This window comes from Drosophila tropicalis, unplaced genomic scaffold (genome assembly GCF_018151085.1).
Source record: "Drosophila tropicalis isolate 14030-0801.00 unplaced genomic scaffold, ASM1815108v1 contig_443, whole genome shotgun sequence".
Taxonomy (NCBI): domain Eukaryota; kingdom Metazoa; phylum Arthropoda; class Insecta; order Diptera; family Drosophilidae; genus Drosophila; species Drosophila tropicalis.
Genome location: NW_027172907.1, coordinates 3,544,136 through 3,566,819, shown reverse-complemented (window position 1 = coordinate 3,566,819; position 22,684 = coordinate 3,544,136). Strand labels below are relative to the sequence as shown.

Here is a 22,684-nt window from a genome sequence, read left to right as displayed (position 1 = left end):
AAATACCATAATGAATAAAATTCATTTGTTTTTTTCCTTTTTGGGAAATAAATTGCACAAGAAATTCTTTTAGAATGTTTGTTTAGTTATATGGAGTAGAGTGTGATCTGGAATCTGTTGTTTGTATGTAAGCATGTAATGACTGTGTCTATAGTTTCTATTTATGTTTTTACAAGGATATATACATGCAGATATATACATATACACTATATATATATATATATATATATATATATATATATAGTGTATATATATATATATATATGTATATATATATATATATATATAGTGTATATATATATATATATATGTACATAAACTTATATGCATACATAAATCTATGTAGTTATTAGCCAGTTTGGAACTGCGTTTTAGTTACTATTGAGTTTGAGCTATTGTTTAGTTTAGATAAATTGAATTGATTGAGTGTAGTTAGGTTAGCCTTTTTATGTATAGTTTTGAGTTAAAGTCTGTCTGCAGGTGTGAAGGTGTGCGTGTGTATGTGTGTGGTAAACATTTCTTGTAGATAATGTGTATATATGTATATGCATGTATACTTTAATAAGTGTATATATGTATGTATATATGGCAGTTTATCAAAAATTTTGCAGTCGTATGTATATCCTTCTCTCCACACACATCATATTGGCGCTATATATCCGTTTTTTTATTTTATCATTTATTTGAAGCCTTCAGCGCTCTGTCGTCCCATCTCAAATCCTTCTTAAGTTACGGCTTCAAATAAATAAAACGTCAGTGCTCTTCTGGTGGTGTACGGAACTCAGAGATCCAATCGGTAACACGCAACCGAAAGATTTCTGTTTTGGTTAGAATCCAATCGCGATACTGATGTGGTATATATTCAACTATTTTATCAGCTATATCTGGATTCTTGAACATAATCATATATATAAGCAATACATTGATTATGAACAGCATCAGGAATGTCATCAGCGAAGAAAAGGCAGCCTTGGACAGTAGTTTTAGCCAGTTCTTTCCATTTGTTGAAGATTTCTTCTTTTGATTTGTCTTTTGTTGACTCAAAGATTTATTCACAGTTGCCGTTGGAGAAGTTGCCGTCGCACTAATGGGCTTAAACGTCAATTCATTGTCCCCAGCAGCCATGGATTTCTTTGATTTTGATTTCTTATTCGTTTTTGTTGGCTTTTTGGTCGTCCCATTACCATGAGCGTCGCCCCCTTCAGCCATTGGATTGCTTTGGTTTTGTTGTCGTTGTTCACGTTCAATGAATTCGGGTTTGAAGTTTGCACAAATGTTGACCTGCCAGAAATGTAAACGAAAGCATACATATATGTATGTATATATAAATTCACATGTACGTCAAAAGAGGCCACTCAATAATCAAGAGCCACTCTTAACTTACAGTATTCTTGGCCGCCTGTTGGCAGTCCTTTAGAGTTGAGCAACGACCCACAATTTTTTCCCAGGCTGGTGTCAAGGGATTCCCCTTCAAGTCCAAATAGCGTAAACGAGTCAAACGTGCAAAACTCAGGGGTAAATGTTGCAGATCATTATTGTACAAGTCTAAATGCCGCAATTGCTCCAATTGACCAAAATCCTCTGGAAGATATCGTATTTGATTCTTACTCAAATCTAGGCGAACCAATCGTGTGAGGGAGGTAAAGTTGCGCTGATGTGCAGATATAAAAAAGAGTTTATCAAAATTATGAAATGCAACCGAATGGAAAAGTTTAAATGCCTTTTAAAAACTTAAAAGTTAAAGATCTCAAAACATGAATATTTTAAGTACGACAAATCCTGCAAGTTTTCCACTTTCCACCACTTTAGTGTTTCGTTAAATCGGTGCATGTATGCAACTAGCAGATTAAGATTCCCTTTTCTTGACCATTATTTCTGTGAAAATACCGGCCTAGTGGAAATATTTTTGAAGGCATAGATATATATGTATGTATGTATATGTATGTATGTATATGTATGTGTTTATATATATATGTAATTAACTTACTCCTAGTGATATAAGGCGATTGCTGGAGAGATCCAGGACCGTGATCCGTTTGAATGAAGCCTGTGAAAGGACAAAAGCAAACTGAATATTTTTGTGGAACCAAACGAAAACTTCTTTAAAATTCCATCTTTTTTTTTTGGCAATGACTTGAACGGGGTGGCAAAACCCAAAAATCAACCCCCTCAAGCCATTTTGGGCTGCAGTCATACACACACGGCCCGCAAGTGCTCTCAAGTGTAAATGCATGGCAATGGGACTAAGCAGAGTGAAAGAGAGAGATAGAGACAAGGGGGAAGTCGCCGTTAATTGCAAGCCAGCCGGTAGGCAACGAACAACAACAACAGATGGGAAAGTGAATGAATGGGGGGAGGGATTGAGAAGTGGGATCCGTGTTTGCGCACACACTGGCTAGACTCTTGCCAGACATGGGCAACATACATGGATGGATGGATGTATGGATGGAGGGGAGGGCAGTATGGAGCACTGAAGGAAGAGGAAACCACAGAAACATTGATACCACTAACTGACACAAGCAATAATAAAATTAGTTTATACATATCCACTTACAATTTCACGGACAGGTATTTCGGTAAGCTCAGACAAGCTAAGATCGCACATTTCATCTTCCACCCGCTCCTTAACATTTACTTTCACTTTATCGCCGGTTCTCGGCATGTTTTTTTCTGTTGTTTTGTGTTGTTTCAGAGCGCTCAGGTTCTGTTGAGCCGGTCACTCTCTACTTCAAGAGAATTGGCCACCTTTACACTGGAAAGGAACGGTCACTCTCGGAATCGTAAGAAACGGTCGCACTTTGAATGTTAGCTAGGTTTGGCAGTTACTTTACTGGATTTAATATTGCAAAGTGTCATCCTCATTTAAATATTTAAGTTATTTTAATTTGTGTGAAATAAACTAATGAAATTTTTTGTTTCAGCAATGTTAATCGATGGTGAACTATTTTTATTTTTAGCAAAGCATTTTTTATTTAACATTCGCAAACTATTATATTTGTTCTAACAAATGGCTAAAATAGGGTATAAGATGATTAAAATACGAATAGCAGTAACAAACGAAACGACAATGCAATGGCTTTTCAATTTATGGCTTGTTTTTTTTTTTTTTTTTTTTTAATTCGAAACAACCGCTTAAAACAGTTTTCTTTTTAGTTAAACCACACTCTTGATTGAGTTTGGCAGAATATTTTTGTGTTTGACAACACACATTTCAGTATCGATTTTTTTGTTTGCAAAAATACTCGATATGTATCGATACTCGATATCGATATCAGAATATATACAAAATTCATTGATTTTCGTAAGAAAAACACACACACAAAAAACTATTTAATATAGCCCAAAAAAGAATCAAAGTGAACCCCAGAGAGAGCGAGGGAGATTGGTCAAGCCGTTTGGAGCCAGGCCATAACCATCAATGTGATACCCATACCCGAGCTCCAACTGGGCCTGGGCCACTGCCAATAAGAAGATTTTTGTGCTCCCAATCAGAAAAACGGCATCACACACATACGACGGGGTGTAAAAGGAAAACGCAAGACATATAATACACACAGCAAAAACGAAAGAGCAGAATAAGAAGGGGAAAAAACAATAACAACAAATTAACGAAAAGACAGGAGAAAATCAAAATGAAAACCAACTTTAAAATGACAATCTATTTTCCGCATTAACATAAGCAGTAGGAGCAGCAGCATACGAGGAGGGGGAAAGGAAGAGCCGCGGGGCCGGCCGTAAAATGCCAAGGAACACTTGCAGGCCAAGTGAAGATTGCGTAGGTAGTGCAAATGGTAGCCAAGAGCAAGCGCAGCAAGATGCCAACACTAACAACAATAACAACAAAGACAGCGGAACTTCCAGCATTGTCAAGCAGGAGTTCCAGCCAGCTCCAGCACCAGCTGTTGGCCACAGAAAGTCGGAACGTCGGAGAGTGGCCCGAGACATATTCCTGGTATTCGAGGAGCAATCCACTCGGCGACGTGGTAAGGGGGCACGCGGCAAGAATACGCGAGCCAAACAGAAATTCGGTCATTTGAAAGTGGCCAATACGCCTCGCATCAATAAGAATTTGTTGCGTGAAATTAAAACGGAACCAAAGTGCAGCACAACGGAGACAGTGGCATCAGCTCCTGCTCCACCCACACCTGCTTTACATCCAGCTACATTGCATGAGCCTGAACCGCAGCTTGAGCTGGAGCCACCAGAGCCAGAAACACAGCCAGTGCCAGCTAAGTCGAAGACCAAAGCAACTGCAGTGAAAATTGAAACCAAAATTGTAACGGAATCTTTAAGAGAGCCAAATCCTGTGCCCCAACCGCCTTCTCCGCCGCCTCCACCCCCCACCACCGCCTCCTCCACCACCTGTTAATAATGATTCTCCCCCTGTTCCCGCTCCTGCAACATCTACACCCACAACAGCTTCAAGTCCTGTTCCTGTTTCAGCTCCAGCTCCATCTTCAACTTCTTCCTTAACCACACCAAGCGTCAATCCCATATTCCTGTGGGTCAAGCAGGATGACACTCGCATTGTTGAGGTGCGCTGTGAGGATTATGATAAACGGAATCGCATACGTCTGACCAAAACCACCAATGGCTGGCGTTCCATGCCACGCACAGATGCCTCGAGTACCAGAATAGTGAAATACTTCCATGGCTCGCATGCGGCACCATCGTTAATGAAGGTCAAAAGAGAGCATCAACAGCAACAGGAACAGCATGAACAACAGGAACACCCACACCACCACCATCATCATCATCAGCAGCAGCAACAAGAGGAGCAGCAGGAACAGGAGCTGGAATTGGAACACGAATTGGAGCCGGAGCAATCGGGCAATCTCCTCAATGACTGGGAACAAATCCCTGAAGATGCCATGGATGAAGTGCAATCGCAACAGCAAGAGCAGCAGGTGGATGAGCCTGTCTCGGCGGTCATTGGGCATGTTGTTGTATTGCCAGCTGCAACCAATCAGCAAGTGGAAGATGCCACCTGCACGCCCACTCCGACGCCTTGTTTTGATGCCTTGTTGGACAGCGAGACAAATGCATCATCCACAAAAGCTACCAAGACCAATACGCCCACATATCAAAGTTCCACACCCTCGCCGATGGAATTGCAACTGTGTCCAAAAACAGGCTTATTTCTACCAAAAGGATCGAATATGCCATTGGTCAGTGATCAAGCCGAGGAGGACGAGGACGACGACGATGTGCATGCAGAGAATGAACAACGCCCGCAGGAGGAAGTGGACAAACCCATGGCAATGGATGCCATTGAATGTCTCGATGCAAATACCAAGAATCTTAAGGATCTTCTCGACGATGCTGATGATCTGCTGCAAAATTGCACCAGTGACAATGGTAGCAATGGGGCGGATCTTCTTGACTCTTTGGTCAAGCGTAGTTGCGAGGATAATCTAATGCAGGACAACAGTAACAATGCCCAGCGACAGCAGGAACAGACGACAACAACAACGGACAGTGATGATGACGCATTAAGCTCATTCTGTGTTCCCGATTTGGGCAAAGACTTACCCAGCATTCTTAACATAGACAATGATGACGATGATACTCCCAAATGCTTGTCCTTTAATGAGGCTGGTGAAATTGAAGGACTGAATGGTGAACTCTTTTTGGGCATTGAAGCCTTTGAAAAGCAAGCTGCAGCAGCGGCAGCAGCAGCGGCGGCGGCAGCTGCAGCGGCAGTATCAGTGGCATCGGCTACGACAGCAACAAGAACGGAGGATGAAGTGATTGTCGAACCTGAACCCATTGCTACGCCAGCTACCGTTGAACTGACACCCATGACGCCCACTCCGACGCCGACGCCGACACCGACACCGACGCCAACTGCAACACCAACTCCAGAAAAAGACCGGGAAATAACTGAGAAGTCGATACCAGATGAGACACCAAAAGATCTGAGCTACAAGAAACGTGAGGAGGTCTGCCCACCATCAGAATCGCGAAGTCAGTGTGCTGTGACATCTAGTTCGGATATTTTAAAATCTCCCGAATCGGAGCTGCAGGCCAACCCCATTATCTCGGCCGCCACCACGTCGATACCAGCCGAAGTGGAGACCACTTCGGAAACGATTAAAAATCTCATTCTGGAACAGTTTCTCAAGCTCAACTCACAGCAGAATTCTAATGCCCAGCAGGCGGAGCCCATGGATTTGGGCAAAGCGGGACGAGAGGGTAAATTGGAAACTGTCGTCATCGACGACGAGGAGGATTCGCCACCATTGAAGAAGCGTTCCAAAGCCAGCATTAAAATGGACAAAGATCCGGATCCATTGACACAGTTGAAGATGCTCATCAGTAATCCGCAATGGAAGGTGCCGGATCCCATATTAGTGCCGAAGGATCGCTTGGGTGCCGTCTTGGCATCGCCGGCCCGTGAGATACCCTTGCTGCTGACCACCAGACCGGAGTTACGTTTGCCAGAGGCATTTGCCTATCCGGAAATCATACAGAATCCCAATATTTTAGTGGTTACCATGGAACAACTGGAGGCCATACTGAAAACCGAATCGGAACAGACGACAAAGGGGGTCAGCAGTAAACTTAATCAAACTGTAGAAGAACCTCCACTTACCCTCACAGGTAAAGTGAGAAGTAGTCCCAGTCCCAACAAGTCTTTGCCAGCTGCAGCTGCCATGCCAGCAAAGACTCCGCTCCATAATCCACAATCGAAGCCTGCTCCAGTGGTCGTAGCAGCCCCCACACCAACGCCGCCTTCACCCTCGCTATCGGCCGATTCAAGTCATTTGTCCCCGGAACTAAATGCCACTACATTGGCTTTGCTTCAGCAAATGTTGTGGCTTCCATATTTTGGACAATTGTCACAGGAATTCTTCAAAACTATCAAGGATCCTATGGGCCTGCAAAAGAAATTCATGAGTAACTTGCTACCGCTGTACAACAGTCAGTTTGGTCTGCAGCATTTGGATGAGCTGTACAAGCATTGCCTCAAGCAAAAGCCCACGGCGGAGGAACCGCAACAGGCCAAGACACCAGCGACAACAACAGCTTCACCAGCCGCTCAACAAGCTTCAGTGCCAGCAGCCGCCACATCATCGGCATCAACAGCAAATGCAGCCACCGCTGCTGCCTTTAATGGCTTTGCCAATCCCGTTGAGCTGGCGATAATGCAAAAGTTAATGCAACCGCAACTGTCGAATTTATTCAATTGGAAAGATGGAGCGCCTCCGACTACTGGCAAGGATACAGCGCACTCCTCTACCTCTTATCAACAGCAGCAGCAACAACATCATCACCATCATCAGGAGCATAAGCGAGCCAGGCGTGATCCGGAAACTGCAAAGCCTACAGCAGCGGCCGCACATGTGCCGAATCCGACAACAACCAACCTAGCTCCACCTGCTGAACACAAGCCACGCCTCACCTGCAAATCGCTTTCGAATCTGTTGGAGCCCGAGCCAAGTAACGTGATGCCGCTGCTTAATGTGCCCTTCGATAGCCTGCGGCGAAATCAATTGATGCAAAAGCCATCTGGACCTCATGAGCACATCAAAGAACACGCCAGCACCGGCCGCACTCTGCGCTCCAGTAAGGCCAGTGTAACCTATAATCCCTTGGAGCAGGCCAGGCAACAGCAGCAGCAGATGCAGTCTTCCTCGGCGGCACAGCCGCGAAAACGTGGCAATATGTTGTCGACACAAGAACAACATACCCAACAGCAGCAACTGGCTGAGGCAGCGGCAGCAGCTGCCTCTTTAGATGCCAATTCCGCCCTATGGCATCCATTATTTGGCAGGTAAAGAGCTCTCTCTCTCTTTCTCACTAACTCTTTCTAATCTAAATGTTCTACTGCGTGGTCTTTTGTCTAAATATCTCTTACAGCAATCCCAAACAGGGCTATAATAGTCCTTGGCAATGGACCACAGTGACTGCCACTGGTGAATGACAGTCAAGCCGGGCTCACAAGGAGCCGGCAGCAGTACCTGCAGCGGTAACAAGAACGGCCAGCTACGAGGAACAACAACCACAACAGTCACCACTATCATCCATGAGTGGACCATCTGGAATGACAGGAGGGGTATCAACGTCTGCTGGTTTCGGTGGATCTTTGTCACATTTGTCACAGCATTCACAGCAGCAACAGCTTCCAGCAGCTAGTAATCAAAATCAGAATCCACAACAACAACAACAACAGAACAACAACAGCAGCAACAACAACAACAACAATAACATCGGCAATAAATTTGGCTATGCAATGGACAATATGTTCCAGAATAATCAACAATTGGCAGCAGCTGCTGCGGCCCGCGAATCTTTAATCAATTCCTATCTGTATCAGAAGGAGAGCACTGAGGTTAACTCCAATAGTTATTTAACTGAGCAGCAAGGCTATTGGCAACAGCAACAAAAACAACAACACCAGCAGCAGCTACAGCAGCAACACCAACAACAACAGCAGCAGCAGCAGCAACAACACCATCAACAACAGCAGCAGCAACAACAACAACAACAACAATCGTGGAATAACAACAGTACCAGCATTATCGGCGGCAGCAGCAACAACAACAATAATAATAACAACAACAATACTAACAGTAACCAGCGTAGCAATAATTATGCCAACAATTATGCAGCAGCAGCAGCTGCTTCCATGTATATGCAACATTTCAATCCATATATGCAACAAAAGGCTGCAATGCTAGCCGAAAAGGCAGCCCAAGCGGCGGCGGCAGCTGCTGTCAACAATAAGCAACATCATGGCCAACACCATGGACATGGACGCTTTGGCGGTGACTATGGTTAGAATATCGTTCACAGATCCCCCCCAAGCATATTAACATTTAACATATAGACATATTATATATACCTACCATACTACACATATATATGTATAATTATATATATATAGAGGCAACTTATAGGCGCCATTTTAACGCCAGGAATTGGTCCTTTAATTTAACAGCAACAACAACAACAACAAGAACAGCAACAACAACAAGGTAACCGGCAAGCAACAACAATAATTTATAACACAAAACAAAAAAAACAAGAAAACAAAAAAACGGAAAACGGATAAATGAAAACTTTAATTGAATTAGTAAAAATTTGTTATTGGTAGTTTGTTAACAAAAAAAAAAAAAAAAAAAAAAAAAAAAAACAAAACAAAACTTAAAAAAAAAAAGCAAATGCTAAGTAGTAGAGAAACCGAGGCAAAAGAAAACAAAAAAACAAAATGTAAGGCGAAAAGATGAAAAGAAAAAACCTAATTATTGTATTATTGTTAACCAAAATCTATTATTATTATTATTATTATCTCAAGCTGCGTTATATTATTATTATTATTATTATTATTATTATTATTATCATTATGATTATTAACTCGTGTGTCTGTATATAGCGTTTTTATCTAGATGTATTACATTTAATGAGTGACCCACCCCCCTCCAACCAACCAACCAATCTACTATCTATCAACCATTTCCATTATTATCATCACCCACACCCAGACCCTAATACCCCCCTAAGACCAAAAATTCGCCACGCAGCGCTAGAAAAGGCGACCAAGAAGAGAGCAAAGCAAAGAAGTAGCAATAGAGCTGCAAAAACATTTGCTATCTTTGGTTCGGCTTTTAGTTTGAGGAGTCTTTATCTATCTATAACTGAAAATGAAAAACAACAAAAACTAAAAAGAATGCGCTATATTGAACTGAACCTTAAGGAAAGCAAACGTTTCCGCAGACAATTGAAGAGATGCAAAACATTTTGTATTCATTCCGAATGTTTCCGAATTACAATATATATATATATATATTTTTTTTTTTTTTTCGTTTTTACCTAGTTATTATCATTATAATTATATATGCTTATTATTTATGAAATCCAATTGAGAAAAATCCCAAAAAATGTGCAATCTAATAATGATAATGGACAAAATAAAGAAAAAAAAAACCTTTTAGAGAATTTCGCTGATAAAGCAACAGAATAGCTAAAAAAAACAAACAAAATGAAAATCAAAAAAAAAAAAAAAAAAAAAAATCATGTTTAATGGGTTTTAAATACGAAAAATTTGTTTTAGACATAACCAGGATACAATAAGTAAGAAGAACGAGATGAGACTATTATAAATTATATCTTGATAAGTACAATTTCCGCAAAGTATTGGCGTCAAAACAAGTTGGTGTCGTCTAAGGATGCACGACACAACAATTCGGACAAGGACATCCACTCAGTCAAAGCACACCCAAATCGTCCATAAAATGGCCGAGCTATTAGCACTTTACTGTTTCTGGACTTGTAATTTTTTCCAAGTCCCAAGTTGAAGCAAAAGTTAAAAAAAATCTAGAAAAAATACAAAATCCTTAATATCTCAGCTCTCCGCAGGACAATCGGGATGTCCTTTGCACCAACGATAGTCCTCAATGGTTGGAATGTTTGGGCACCACTTTCGTCCTGATCCTGCAAAGGACTCGCGAGTTAACTACCATTTTTTCAAAAACAAAAATATCCTTTTATCTCAGCTCCCAAAAGGACATTCCAGGATCTGATAGTGTCAATCGATGTGGATCATCAAGGCCTACAATCGGTCCTTTAAATGCCCGAGTTATAAAGACACTTGTAGTTTTTTGTCACTTTTTTGCCATTTTTCGCACTGGAGAAAATATGAAGTACCAGGCCAACAGAATTACTTAGTAGGCAACTGCATTAAAATTTTTATTAAATGTGCAACGGACTTTTGGGCATTTAAATATTTAAATTTAACCGCCAAACGGATTTTTTGAATTTGGCGGGCAGCGAAATTTGATCTTTTAATGACGAAATTCGCACTGGAGAAAATATGAAGTACCAGGCCAACAGAATTACTTAGTAGGCAACTGCATTAAAATTTTTATTAAATGTGTAACGGACTTTTGGGCATTTAAATATTTAAATTTAACCGCCAAACGGATTTTTTGAATTTGGCGGGCAGCGAAATTTGATCTTTTAATGACGAAATTCGCACTGGAGAAAATATGAAGTACCAGGCCAACAGAATTACTTAGTAGGCAACTGCATTAAAATTTTTATTAAATGTGTAACGGACTTTTGGGCATTTAAATATTTAAATTTAACCGCCAAACGGATTTTTTGAATTTGGCGGGCAGCGAAATTTGATCTTTTAATGACGAAATTCGCACTGGAGAAAATATGAAGTACCAGGCCAACAGAATTACTTAGTAGGCAACTGCATTAAAATTTTTATTAAATGTGTAACGGACTTTTGGGCATTTAAATATTTAAATTTAACCGCCAAACGGATTTTTTGAATTTGGCGGGCAGCGAAATTTGATCTTTTAATGACGAAATTCGCACTGGAGAAAATATGAAGTACCAGGCCAACAGAATTACTTAGTAGGCAACTGCATTAAAATTTTTATTAAATGTGTAACGGACTTTTGGGCATTTAAATATTTAAATTTAACCGCCAAACGGATTTTTTGAATTTGGCGGGCAGCGACATTTGATCTTTTAATGACGAAATTCGCACTGGAGAAAATATGAAGTACCAGGCCAACAGAACTACTTAGTAGGCGACCGGCGTAAAATTTTTAAAAATTTGGACAAAATCCGTGATATCTCGGGTCCCTGCAGGACAATAGATATGTCTTTTGAACCAACTATAGTCCTTAATGGTTTGCATTTTTTGACACCATTTTAGTCCTGATCCTTAAAAGGACTCACGAGATATTTATCTTTTTTTCTTAAACAGAAAAGTTCTTTTACCTCAGCTGTCCGAAGGTCATTACAGGATCTGATAGTGTCAGTCGATGTGGATAATCAAGGACTACAATCTGACCAAAGGACATCCTGATCGTCCTTTAAATGACCGAGTTATAAAGACATTTGTAGTTTTTGTCACTTTTTTGCCATTTTTCTGACCTCCCCCCTTACGAAAATTCGAGCAATATTTTTGGAAGGATATTGAAAAATCCTTGAATCCTGGAGGCTCCGGAAAAGGATGTCCTGGCGAAATCGATCAATGTCCTGGCGAGATATGGCCTCGACTAAAAGATCCTTTTTTTCGTTTCTTAGCTCTAGAATCCACAAATCCTGGCGCAGAACGAAAGGACATGGTTTCCTAGAAAGTCCTTGATGATCTCTATCGATTGGCATCAAAAAAAGTTAGGGTCATCTAAGGATGCAGGACATGAAATTTTCTGCAAAGGTCCTTTTTTCCACCTATTTGAAGGACATTCCAGGACATGGTAACGTCAGTCGACGCGCATGAGCAAGGACTTTCATCTGGCCCAAGGACATCCCGCTCATCCTTAAAACTATTGAGTTTTGAGCACTTTTCTGTTTATTTGACTTGTAATTTTTTCCAAGTCCCAAATTGAAAGCAAAAGTTAAAAAAAATCTAGAAAAAATACAAAATCCTTAATATCTCAGCTCTCCGCAGGACAATCGGGATGTCCTTTGCACCAACGATAGTCCTCAATGGTTGGAATGTTTGGGCACCACTTTCGTCCTGATCCTGCGAAGGACTCGCGAGTTAATTAACATTTTTTCATTAACAAAAATGTCCTTTTATCTCAGCTCCCAAAAGGACATTTCAGGATCTAAGAGTGTCAGTCGATGTGGATCATCAAGGACTACAATCTGACCAAAGGACATCCTGAGCGTCCTTTAAATGACCGAGTTATAAGGACATTTGTGGTTTTTTGTCACTTTTTTGCCATTTTTCAGACCTCCCCCCTTACAAAAATTCGAGCAATATTTTTGGAAGGATATTGAAAATCCTTGAATGCAGATCGATAGTCCTGATCCTGGAGGCTCCAGAAAAGGATGTCCTGGCGAAATCGATCAATGTCCTGGCGAGATATGGCCTCGACAAAAAGGTCCTTTTTTCGTTTCTTAGCTCTAGAATCCACAAATCCTGGCGCAGGACGAAAGGATATGGATTCGCAGAAAGTCCTTGATGATCTGTATCGATTGGCATCAAAAAAAGTTAGGGTCATCTAAGGATGCAGGACATGAAATTTTCTGCAAAGGTCCTTTTTTCCACCTATTTGAAGGACATTCCAGGACATGGTAACGTCAGTCGACGCGCATGAGCAAGGACTTTCATCTGGCCCAAGGACATCCCGCTCATCCTTAAAACTATTGAGTTATGAGCACTTTTCTGTTTATTTGACTTGTAATTTTTTCCAAGTCCCAAATTGAAGCAAAAGTTAAAAAAAATCTAGAAAAAATACAAAATCCTTAATATCTCAGCTCTCCGCAGGACAATCGGGATGTCCTTTGCACCAACGATAGTCCTCAATGGTTGGAATGTTTGGGCACCACTTTCGTCCTGATCCTGCAAAGGACTCGCGAGTTAATTACCATTTTTTCATTAACAAAAATGTCCTTTTATCTCAGCTCCCAAAAGGACATTTCAGGATCTAAGAGTGTCAGTCGATGTGGATCATCAAGGACTACAATCTGACCAAAGGACATCTTGAGCGTCCTTTAAATGACCGAGTTATAAGGACATTTGTGGTTTTTTGTCACTTTTTTGCCATTTTTCTGACCTCCCCCCTTACAAAAATTCGAGCAATATTTTTGGAAGGATATTGAAAATCCTTGAATGCAGATCGATAGTCCTGATCCTGGAGGCTCCAGAAAAGGATGTCCTGGCGAAATCGATCAATGTCCTGGCGAGATATGGCCTCGACAAAAAGGTCCTTTTTTCGTTTCTTAGCTCTAGAATCCACAAATCCTGGCGCAGGACGAAAGGATATGGATTCGCAGAAAGTCCTTGATGATCTGTATCGATTGGCATCAAAAAAAGTTAGGGTCATCTAAGGATGCAGGACATGAAATTTTCCGCAAAGATCCTTTTTTCCACCTATTTGAAGGACATTCCAGGACATGGTAACGTCAGTCGACGCGCATGAGCAAGGACTTTCATCTGGCCCAAGGACATCCCGGTCATCCTTAAAACTATTGAGTTTTGAGCACTTTTCTGTTTATTTGACTTGTAATTTTTTCCAAGTCCCAAATTGAAGCAAAAGTTAAAAAAAATCTAGAAAAAATACAAAATCCTTAATATCTCAGCTCTCCGCAGGACAATCAGGGATGTCCTTTGCACCAATGATAGTCCTCAATGGTTGGAATGTTTGGGCACCACTTTCGTCCTGATCTTGCGAAAGACTCGCGAGATATTTCCCATTTTGTCATAATTAAAAAGTCCTTTTATCTCAGCTCCCAAAAGGACATTCCAGGATCTGATAGTGTCAGTCGATGTGGATCATCAAGGACTACAATCTGACCAAAGGACATCCTGATCGTCCTTTAAATGACCGAGTTATAAAGACATTTGTAGTTTTTTGTCACTTTTTTGCCATTTTTCTGACCTCCCCCCTTACAAAAATTGGAGCAATATTTTTGGAAGGATATTGAAAAATCCTTGAATGCAGATCGATAGTCCTGATCCTGGAGGCTCCAGAAAAGGATGTCCTGGCGAAATCGATCAATGTCCTGGCGAGATATGGCCTCGACAAAAAGGTCCTTTTTTCGTTTCTTAGCTCTAGAATCCACAAATCCTGGCGCAGGACGAAAGGATATGGATTCGCAGAAAGTCCTTGATGATCTGTATCGATTGGCATCAAAAAAAGTTAGGGTCATCTAAGGATGCAGGACATGAAATTTTCTGCAAAGGTCCTTTTTTCCACCTATTTGAAGGACATTCCAGGACATGGTAACGTCAGTCGACGCGCATGAGCAAGGACTTTCATCTGGCCCAAGGACATCCCGCTCATCCTTAAAACTATTGAGTTTTGAGCACTTCTCTGTTTATTTGACTTGTAATTTTTTCCAAGTCCCAAATTGAAGCAAAAGTTAAAAAAATCTAGAAAAAATACAAAATCCTTAATATCTCAGCTCTCCGCAGGACAATCGGGATGTCCTTTGCACCAACGATAGTCCTCAATGGTTGGAATGTTTGGGCACCACTTTCGTCCTGATCCTGCAAAGGACTCGCGAGTAAATTAACATTTTTTCATAAACAAAAATATCCTTTTATCTCAGCTCCTAAAAGGACATTCCAGGATCTGATAGTGTCAGTCGATGTGGATCATCAAGGACTACAATCTGACCAAAGGACATCCTGATCGTCCTTTAAATGACCGAGTTATAAAGACATTTGTAGTTTTTTGTCACTTTTTTGCCATTTTTCTGACCTCCCCCCTTACAAAAATTGGAGCAATATTTTTGGAAGGATATTGAAAATCCTTGAATGCAGATCGATAGTCCTGATCCTGGAGGCTCCGGAAAAGAATGTCCTGGCGAAATCGATCAATGTCCTGGCGAGATATGGCCTCGACAAAATGATCCTTTTTCCGTTTCTTAGCTCTAGAATCCACAAATCCTGGCGCAGAACGAAAGGACATGGTTTCCTAGAAAGTCCTTGATGATCTCTATCGATTGGCATCAAAAAAGTTAGGGTCATCTAAGGATGCAGGACATGAAATTTTCTGCAAAGGTCCTTTTTTCCACCTATTTGAAGGACATTCCAGGACATGGTAACGTCAGTCGACGCGCATGAGCAAGGACTTTCATCTGGCCCAAGGACATCCCGCTCATCCTTAAAACTATTGAGTTTTGAGCACTTTTCTGTTTATTTGACTTGTAATTTTTTCCAAGTCCCAAATTGAAGCAAAAGTTAAAAAAAATCTAGAAAAAATACAAAATCCTTAATATCTCAGCTCTCCGCAGGACAATCGGGATGTCCTTTGCACCAACGATAGTCCTCAATGGTTGGAATGTTTGGGCACCTTTTCCGTCCTGATCCTGCAAAGGACTCGCGAGTAAATTAACATTTTTTCATAAACAAAAATGTCCTTTTATCTCAGCTCCCAAAAGGACATTCCAGGATCTGATAGTGTCAGTCGATGTGGATCATCAAGGACTACAATCTGACCAAAGGACATCCTGATCGTCCTTTAAATGACCGAGTTATAAAGACATTTGTAGTTTTTTGTCACTTTTTTGCCATTTTTCTGACCTCCCCCCTTACAAAAATTGGAGCAATATTTTTGGAAGGATATTGAAAATCCTTGAATGCAGATCGATAGTCCTGATCCTGGAGGCTCCGGAAAAGAATGTCCTGGCGAAATCGATTAATGTCCTGCCGAGATATAGCCTCGAGAAAATTATCCTTGTTACGTTTTTTAGCTCTAGAATCCACAAATCCTGGCGCAGGACGAAAGGACATAGTTTCCTAGAAAGTCCTTGATGATCTCTATCGATTGGCATCAAAAAAAGTTAGGGTCATCTAAGGATGCAGGACATGAAATTTTCCGCAAAGATCCTTTTTTCCACCTATTTGAAGGACATTCCAGGACATGGTAACGTCAGTCGACGCGCATGAGCAAGGACTTTCATCTGGCCCAAGGACATCCCGGTCATCCTTAAAACTATTGAGTTTTGAGCACTTTTCTGTTTATTTGACTTGTAATTTTTTCCAAGTCCCAAATTGAAGCAAAAGTTAAAAAAAATCTAGAAAAAATACAAAATCCTTAATATCTCAGCTCTCCGCAGGACAATCGGGATGTCCTTTGCACCAACGATAGTCCTCAATGGTTGGAATGTTTGGGCACCACTTTCGTCCTGATCCTGCGAAAGACTCGCGAGATATTTCCCATTTTGTCATAATTAAAAAAGTCCTTTTATCTCAGCTCCCAAAAGGACATTCCAGGATCTGATAGTGTCAGTCGATGTGGATCATCAAGGACTACAATCTGACCAAAGGACATCCTGATCGTCCTTTAAATGACCGAGTTATAAAGACATTTGTAGTTTTTTGTCACTTTTTTGCCATTTTTCTGACCTCCCCCCTTACAAAAATTGGAGCAATATTTTTGGAAGGATATTGAAAATCCTTGAATGCAGATCGATAGTCCTGATCCTGGAGGCTCCAGAAAAGGATGTCCTGGCGAAATCGATCAATGTCCTGGCGAGATATGGCCTCGACAAAAAGGTCCTTTTTTCGTTTCTTAGCTCTAGAATCCACAAATCCTGGCGCAGGACGAAAGGATATGGATTCGCAGAAAGTCCTTGATGATCTGTATCGATTGGCATCAAAAAAAGTTAGGGTCATCTAAGGATGCAGGACATGAAATTTTCTGCAAAGGTCCTTTTTTCCACCTATTTGAAGGACATTCCAGGACATGGTAACGTCAGTCGACGCGCATGAGCAAGGACTTTCATCTGGCCCAAGGACATCCCGGTCATCCTTAAAACTATTGAGTTTTGAGCACTTTTCTGTTTATTTGACTTGTAATTTTTTCCAAGTCCCAAATTGAAGCAAAAGTTAAAAAAAATCTAGAAAAAATACAAAATCCTTAATATCTCAGCTCTCCGCAGGACAATCGTGATGTCCTTTGCACCAACGATAGTCCTCAATGGTTGGAATGTTTGGGCACCACTTTCGTCCTGATCCTGCGAAGGACTCGCGAGATATTTCCCATTTTGTCATAATTAAAAAAGTCCTTTTATCTCAGCTCCCAAAAGGACATTCCAGGATCTGATAGTGTCAGTCGATGTGGATCATCAAGGACTACAATCTGACCAAAGGACATCCTGATCGTCCTTTAAATGACCGAGTAATACGCAGTTTTTGAAAAAATTTTACACCAGTCACCTTCTAAATAATTCTGTTGGCCTGGTACTTCATATTTTCTCCAGTGCGAATTTCGTCATTAAAAGATCAAATTTCGCTGCCCGCCAAATTCAAAAAATCCGTTTGGCGGTTAAATTTAAATATTTAAATGCCCAAAAGTCCGTTACACATTTAATAAAAATTTTAATGCAGTTGCCTACTGATTAATTCTGTTGGCCTGGTACTTCATATTTTCTCCAGTGCGAATTTCGTCATTAAAAGATCAAATTTCGCTGCCCGCCAAATTCAAAAAATCCGTTTGGCGGTTAAATTTAAATATTTAAATGCCCAAAAGTCCGTTACACATTTAATAAAAATTTTAATGCAGTTGCCTACTAAGTAATTCTGTTGGCCTGGTACTTCATATTTTCTCCAGTGCGAATTTCGTCATTAAAAGATCAAATTTCGCTGCCCGCCAAATTAAAAAAATCCGTTTGGCGGCTTAATTTGAATATTTAAATGCCCAAAAGTCCGTTACACATATAATAAAAATTTTAATGCAGTTGCCTACTAAGTAATTCTGTTGGCCTGGTACTTCATATTTTCTCCAGTGCGAATTTCGTCATTAAAAGATCAAATTTCGCTGCCCGCCAAATTCAAAAAATCCGTTTGGCGGTTAAATTTACAAATTTAAATGCCCAAAAGTCCGTTGCACATTAAATAAAAATTTTAATGCAGTTGCCTACTAAGTAATTCTGTTGGCCTGGTACTTCATATTTTCTCCAGTGCGAATTTCGTCATTAAAAGATCAAATTTCGCTGCCCGCCAAATTCAAAAAATCCGTTTGGCGGTTAAATTTAAATATTTAAATGCCCAAAAGTCCGTTACGCATTTAATAAAAATTTTAATGCAGTTGCCTACTAAGTAATTCTGTTGGCCTGGTACTTCATATTTTCTCCAGTGCGAATTTCGTCATTAAAAGATCAAATTTCGCTGCCCGCCAAATTCAAAAAATCCGTTTGGCGGTTAAATTTAAATATTTAAATGCCCAAAAGTCCGTTACACATTTAATAAAAATTTTAATGCAGTTGCCTACTAAGTAATTCTGTTGGCCTGGTACTTCATATTTTCTCCAGTGCGAATTTCGTCATTAAAAGATCAAATTTCGCTGCCCGCCAAATTCAAAAAATCCGTTTGGCGGTTAAATTTAAATATTTAAATGCCCAAAAGTCCGTTACACATTTAATAAAAATTTTAATGCAGTTGCCTACTAAGTAATTCTGTTGGCCTGGTACTTCATATTTTCTCCAGTGCGAATTTCGTCATTAAAAGATCAAATTTCGCTGCCCGCCAAATTCAAAAAATCCGTTTGGCGGTTAAATTTACAAATTTAAATGCCCAAAAGTCCGTTACACATTTAATAAAAATTTTAATGCAGTTGCCTACTAAGTAATTCTGTTGGCCTGGTACTTCATATTTTCTCCAGTGCGAATTTCGTCATTAAAAGATCAAATTTCGCTGCCCGCCAAATTCAAAAATCCGTTTGGCGGTTAAATTTACAAATTTAAATGCCCAAAAGTCCGTTACACATTTAATAAAAATTTTAACGCAGTTGCCTACTAAGTAATTCTGTTGGCCTGGTACTTCATATTTTCTCCAGTGCGAAAAATGGCAAAAAAGTGACAAAAAACAACAAATGTCTTTATAACTCGGTCATTTAAAGGACCGATTGTAGTCCTTGATGATCCACATCGATTGACACTATCAGATCCTGGAATGTCCTTTTGGGAGCTGAGATAAAAGGACATTTTTGTTTATGAAAAAAATGTTAATTAACTCGCGAGTCCTTTGCAGGATCAGGACGAAAAAGGTGCCCAAACATTCCAACCATTGAGGACTATCGTTGGTGCAAAGGACATCCCGATTGTCCTGCGGAGAGCTGAGATATTAAGGATTTTGTATTTATTCTAGATTTTTTTAACTTTTGCTTCAATTTGGGACTTTGAAAAAATTACAAGTCAAATAAACAGAAAAGTGCTCAAAACTCGGTAGTTTTAAGGATGAGCGGGATATCCTTGGGCCATATGAAAGTCCTTGCTCATGCGCGTCGACTGACGTTACCATGTCCTGGAATGTCCTTTAAATAGGTGGAAAAAAGGACCTTTGCAGAAAATTTCATGTCCTGCATCCTTAGATGACCCTAACTTTTTTTGATGCCAATCGATAGAGATCATCAAGGACTTTCTAGGAAACCATGTCCTTTCGTCCTGCGCCAGGATTTGTGGATTCTAGAGCTAAGAAACGAAAAAAGGATCATTTTGTCGAGGCCATATCTCGCCAGGACATTGATCGATTTCGCCAGGACATTCTTTTCCGGAGCCTCCAGGATCAGGACTATCGATCTGCATTCAAGGATTTTTCAATATCCTTCCAAAAATATTGCTCGAATTTTTGTAAGGGGGGAGGTCAGAAAAATGGCAAAAAAGTGACAAAAAACTACAAATGTCTTTATAACTCGGTCATTTAAAGGACGATCAGGATGTCCTTTGGTCAGATTGTAGTCCTTGATGATCCACATCGACTGACACTATCAGATCCTGGAATGTCCTTTTGGGAGCTGAGATAAAAGGATATTTTTGTTTATGAAAAAATGTTAATTTACTCGCGAGTCCTTTGCAGGATCAGGACGAAAAAGGTGCCCAAACATTCCAACCATTGAGGACTATCGTTGGTGCGAAGGACATCCCGATTGTCCTGCGGAGAGCTGAGATATTAAGGATTTTGTATTTTTTCTAGATTTTTTTTAACTTTTGCTTCAATTTGGGACTTGGAAAAAATTACAAGTCAAATAAACAGAAAAGTGCTCAAAACTCAATAGTTTTAAGGATGACCGGGATGTCCTTGGGCCAGATGAAAGTCCTTGCTCATGCGCGTCGACTGACGTTACCATGTCCTGGAATGTCCTTCAAATAGGTGGAAAAAAGGACCTTTGCAGAAAATTTCATGTCCTGCATCCTTAGATGACCCTAACTTTTTTTGATGCCAATCGATAGAGATCATCAAGGACTTTCTAGGAAACCATGTCCTTTCGTCCTACGCCAGGATTTGTGGATTCTAGAGCTAAGAAACGAAAAAAGGATCATTTTGTCGAGGCCATATCTCGCCAGGACATTGATCGATTTCGCCAGGACATTCTTTTCCGGAGCCTCCAGGATCAGGACTATCGATCTGCATTCAAGGATTTTCAATATCCTTCCAAAAATATTGCTCCAATTTTTGTAAGGGGGGAGGTCAGAAAAATGGCAAAAAAGTGACAAAAAACTACAAATGTCTTTATAACTCGGTCATTTAAAGGACGATCAGGATGTCCTTTGGTCAGATTGTAGTCCTTGATGATCCACATCGACTGACACTATCAGATCCTGGAATGTCCTTTTGGGAGCTGAGATAAAAGGATATTTTTGTTTATGAAAAAATGTTAATTTACTCGCGAGTCCTTTGCAGGATCAGGACGAAAAAGGTGCCCAAACATTCCAACCATTGAGGACTATCGTTGGTGCAAAGGACATCCCGATTGTCCTGCGGAGAGCTGAGATGACCCTAACTTTTTTTGATGCCAATCGATAGAGATCATCAAGGACTTTCTAGGAAACCATGTCCTTTCGTTCTGCGCCAGGATTTGTGGATTCTAGAGCTAAGAAACGGAAAAAGGATCATTTTGTCGGGGCCATATCTCGCCAGGACATTGATCGATTTCGCCAGGACATTCTTTTCCGGAGCCTCCAGGATCAGGACTATCGATCTGCATTCAAGGATTTTCAATATCCTTCCAAAAATATTGCTCCAATTTTTGTAAGGGGGAGGTCAGAAAAATGGCAAAAAAGTGACAAAAAACTACAAATGTCTTTATAACTCGGTCATTTAAAGGACGATCAGGATGTCCTTTGGTCAGATTGTAGTCCTTGATGATCCACATCGACTGACACTATCAGATCCTGGAATGTCCTTTTGGGAGCTGAGATAAAAGGATATTTTTGTTTATGAAAAAATGTTAATTTACTCGCGAGTCCTTTGCAGGATCAGGACGAAAAAGGTGCCCAAACATTCCAACCATTGAGGACTATCGTTGGTGCAAAGGACATCCCGATTGTCCTGCGGAGAGCTGAGATATTAAGGATTTTGTATTTTTTCTAGATTTTTTTTAACTTTTGCTTCAATTTGGGACTTGGAAAAAAATTACAAGTCAAATAAACAGAAAAGTGCTCAAAACTCAATAGTTTTAAGGATGACCGGGATGTCCTTGGGCCAGATGAAAGTCCTTGCTCATGCGCGTCGACTGACGTTACCATGTCCTGGAATGTCCTTCAAATAGGTGGAAAAAAGGACCTTTGCAGAAAATTTCATGTCCTGCATCCTTAGATGACCCTAACTTTTTTTGATGCCAATCGATAGAGATCATCAAGGACTTTCTAGGAAACCATGTCCTTTCGTTCTGCGCCAGGATTTGTGGATTCTAGTGGCTAAGAAACGGAAAAAGGATCATTTTGTCGAGGCCATATCTCGCCAGGAAATTGATCGATTTCGCCAGGACATTCTTTTCCGGAGCCTCCAGGATCAGGACTATCGATCTGCATTCAAGGATTTTCAATATCCTTCCAAAAATATTGCTCCAATTTTTGTAAGGGGGGAGGTCAGAAAAATGGCAAAAAAAGTGACAAAAAACTACAAATGTCTTTATAACTCGGTCATTTAAAGGACGATCAGGATGTCCTTTGGTCAGATTGTAGTCCTTGATGATCCACATCGACTGACACTATCAGATCCTGGAATGTCCTTTTGGGATCTGAGATAAAAGGATATTTTTGTTTATGAAAAAATGTTAATTTACTCGCGAGTCCTTTGCAGGATCAGGACGAAAAAGGTGCCCAAACATTCCAACCATTGAGGACTATCGTTGGTGCAAAGGACATCCCGATTGTCCTGCGGAGAGCTGAGATATTAAGGATTTTGTATTTTTTCTAGATTTTTTTTAACTTTTGCTTCAATTTGGGACTTTGAAAAATTTACAAGTCAAATAAACAG

General features: G+C 40.4%; 2 protein-coding genes across 2 annotated transcripts; one reads left to right on the top strand and one right to left on the bottom strand.

Annotated features, from left to right (window-relative positions):
* Nucleotides 1-337: 337 nt before the first annotated feature.
* Nucleotides 338-2,712, bottom strand: LOC137573899 (leucine-rich repeat-containing protein 59). Its single transcript, XM_068285973.1, has 4 exons — nucleotides 2,555-2,712; nucleotides 1,988-2,047; nucleotides 1,385-1,651; nucleotides 338-1,281 (listed from the first exon to the last, which is right to left on the bottom strand). The coding sequence occupies exons 1-4, from the start codon at nucleotides 2,660-2,662 to the stop codon at nucleotides 754-756; spliced, it is 963 nt and encodes a 320-aa protein (XP_068142074.1). The 5' UTR covers nucleotides 2,663-2,712; the 3' UTR covers nucleotides 338-753.
* A 556-nt stretch (nucleotides 2,713-3,268) lies between these two features.
* On the top strand, nucleotides 3,269-9,942 carry LOC137573730 (uncharacterized). The gene is given in 3 exon segments (XM_068285742.1): nucleotides 3,269-4,364; nucleotides 4,396-7,777; nucleotides 7,864-9,942. Coding segments are annotated over 3 exon segments (4,929 nt in total). The 5' UTR covers nucleotides 3,269-3,739; the 3' UTR covers nucleotides 8,786-9,942.
* Nucleotides 9,943-22,684: the final 12,742 nt, after the last annotated feature.

Bases quoted from the DNA above. Each gene is read 5' to 3' on its own strand.
- LOC137573899 (XM_068285973.1), bottom strand. From the start codon at position 2,662: ATGCCGAGAACCGGCGATAAAGTGAAAGTAAATGTTAAGGAGCGGGTG. The intron at 2,048-2,554 runs GTAAGTGGATAT...GTCCTTTCACAG, and splicing joins AAATACCTGTCCGTGAAATT to GCTTCATTCAAACGGATCAC. The intron at 1,282-1,384 runs GTAAGTTAAGAG...CATTTCTGGCAG, and splicing joins AACAGGCGGCCAAGAATACT to GTCAACATTTGTGCAAACTT.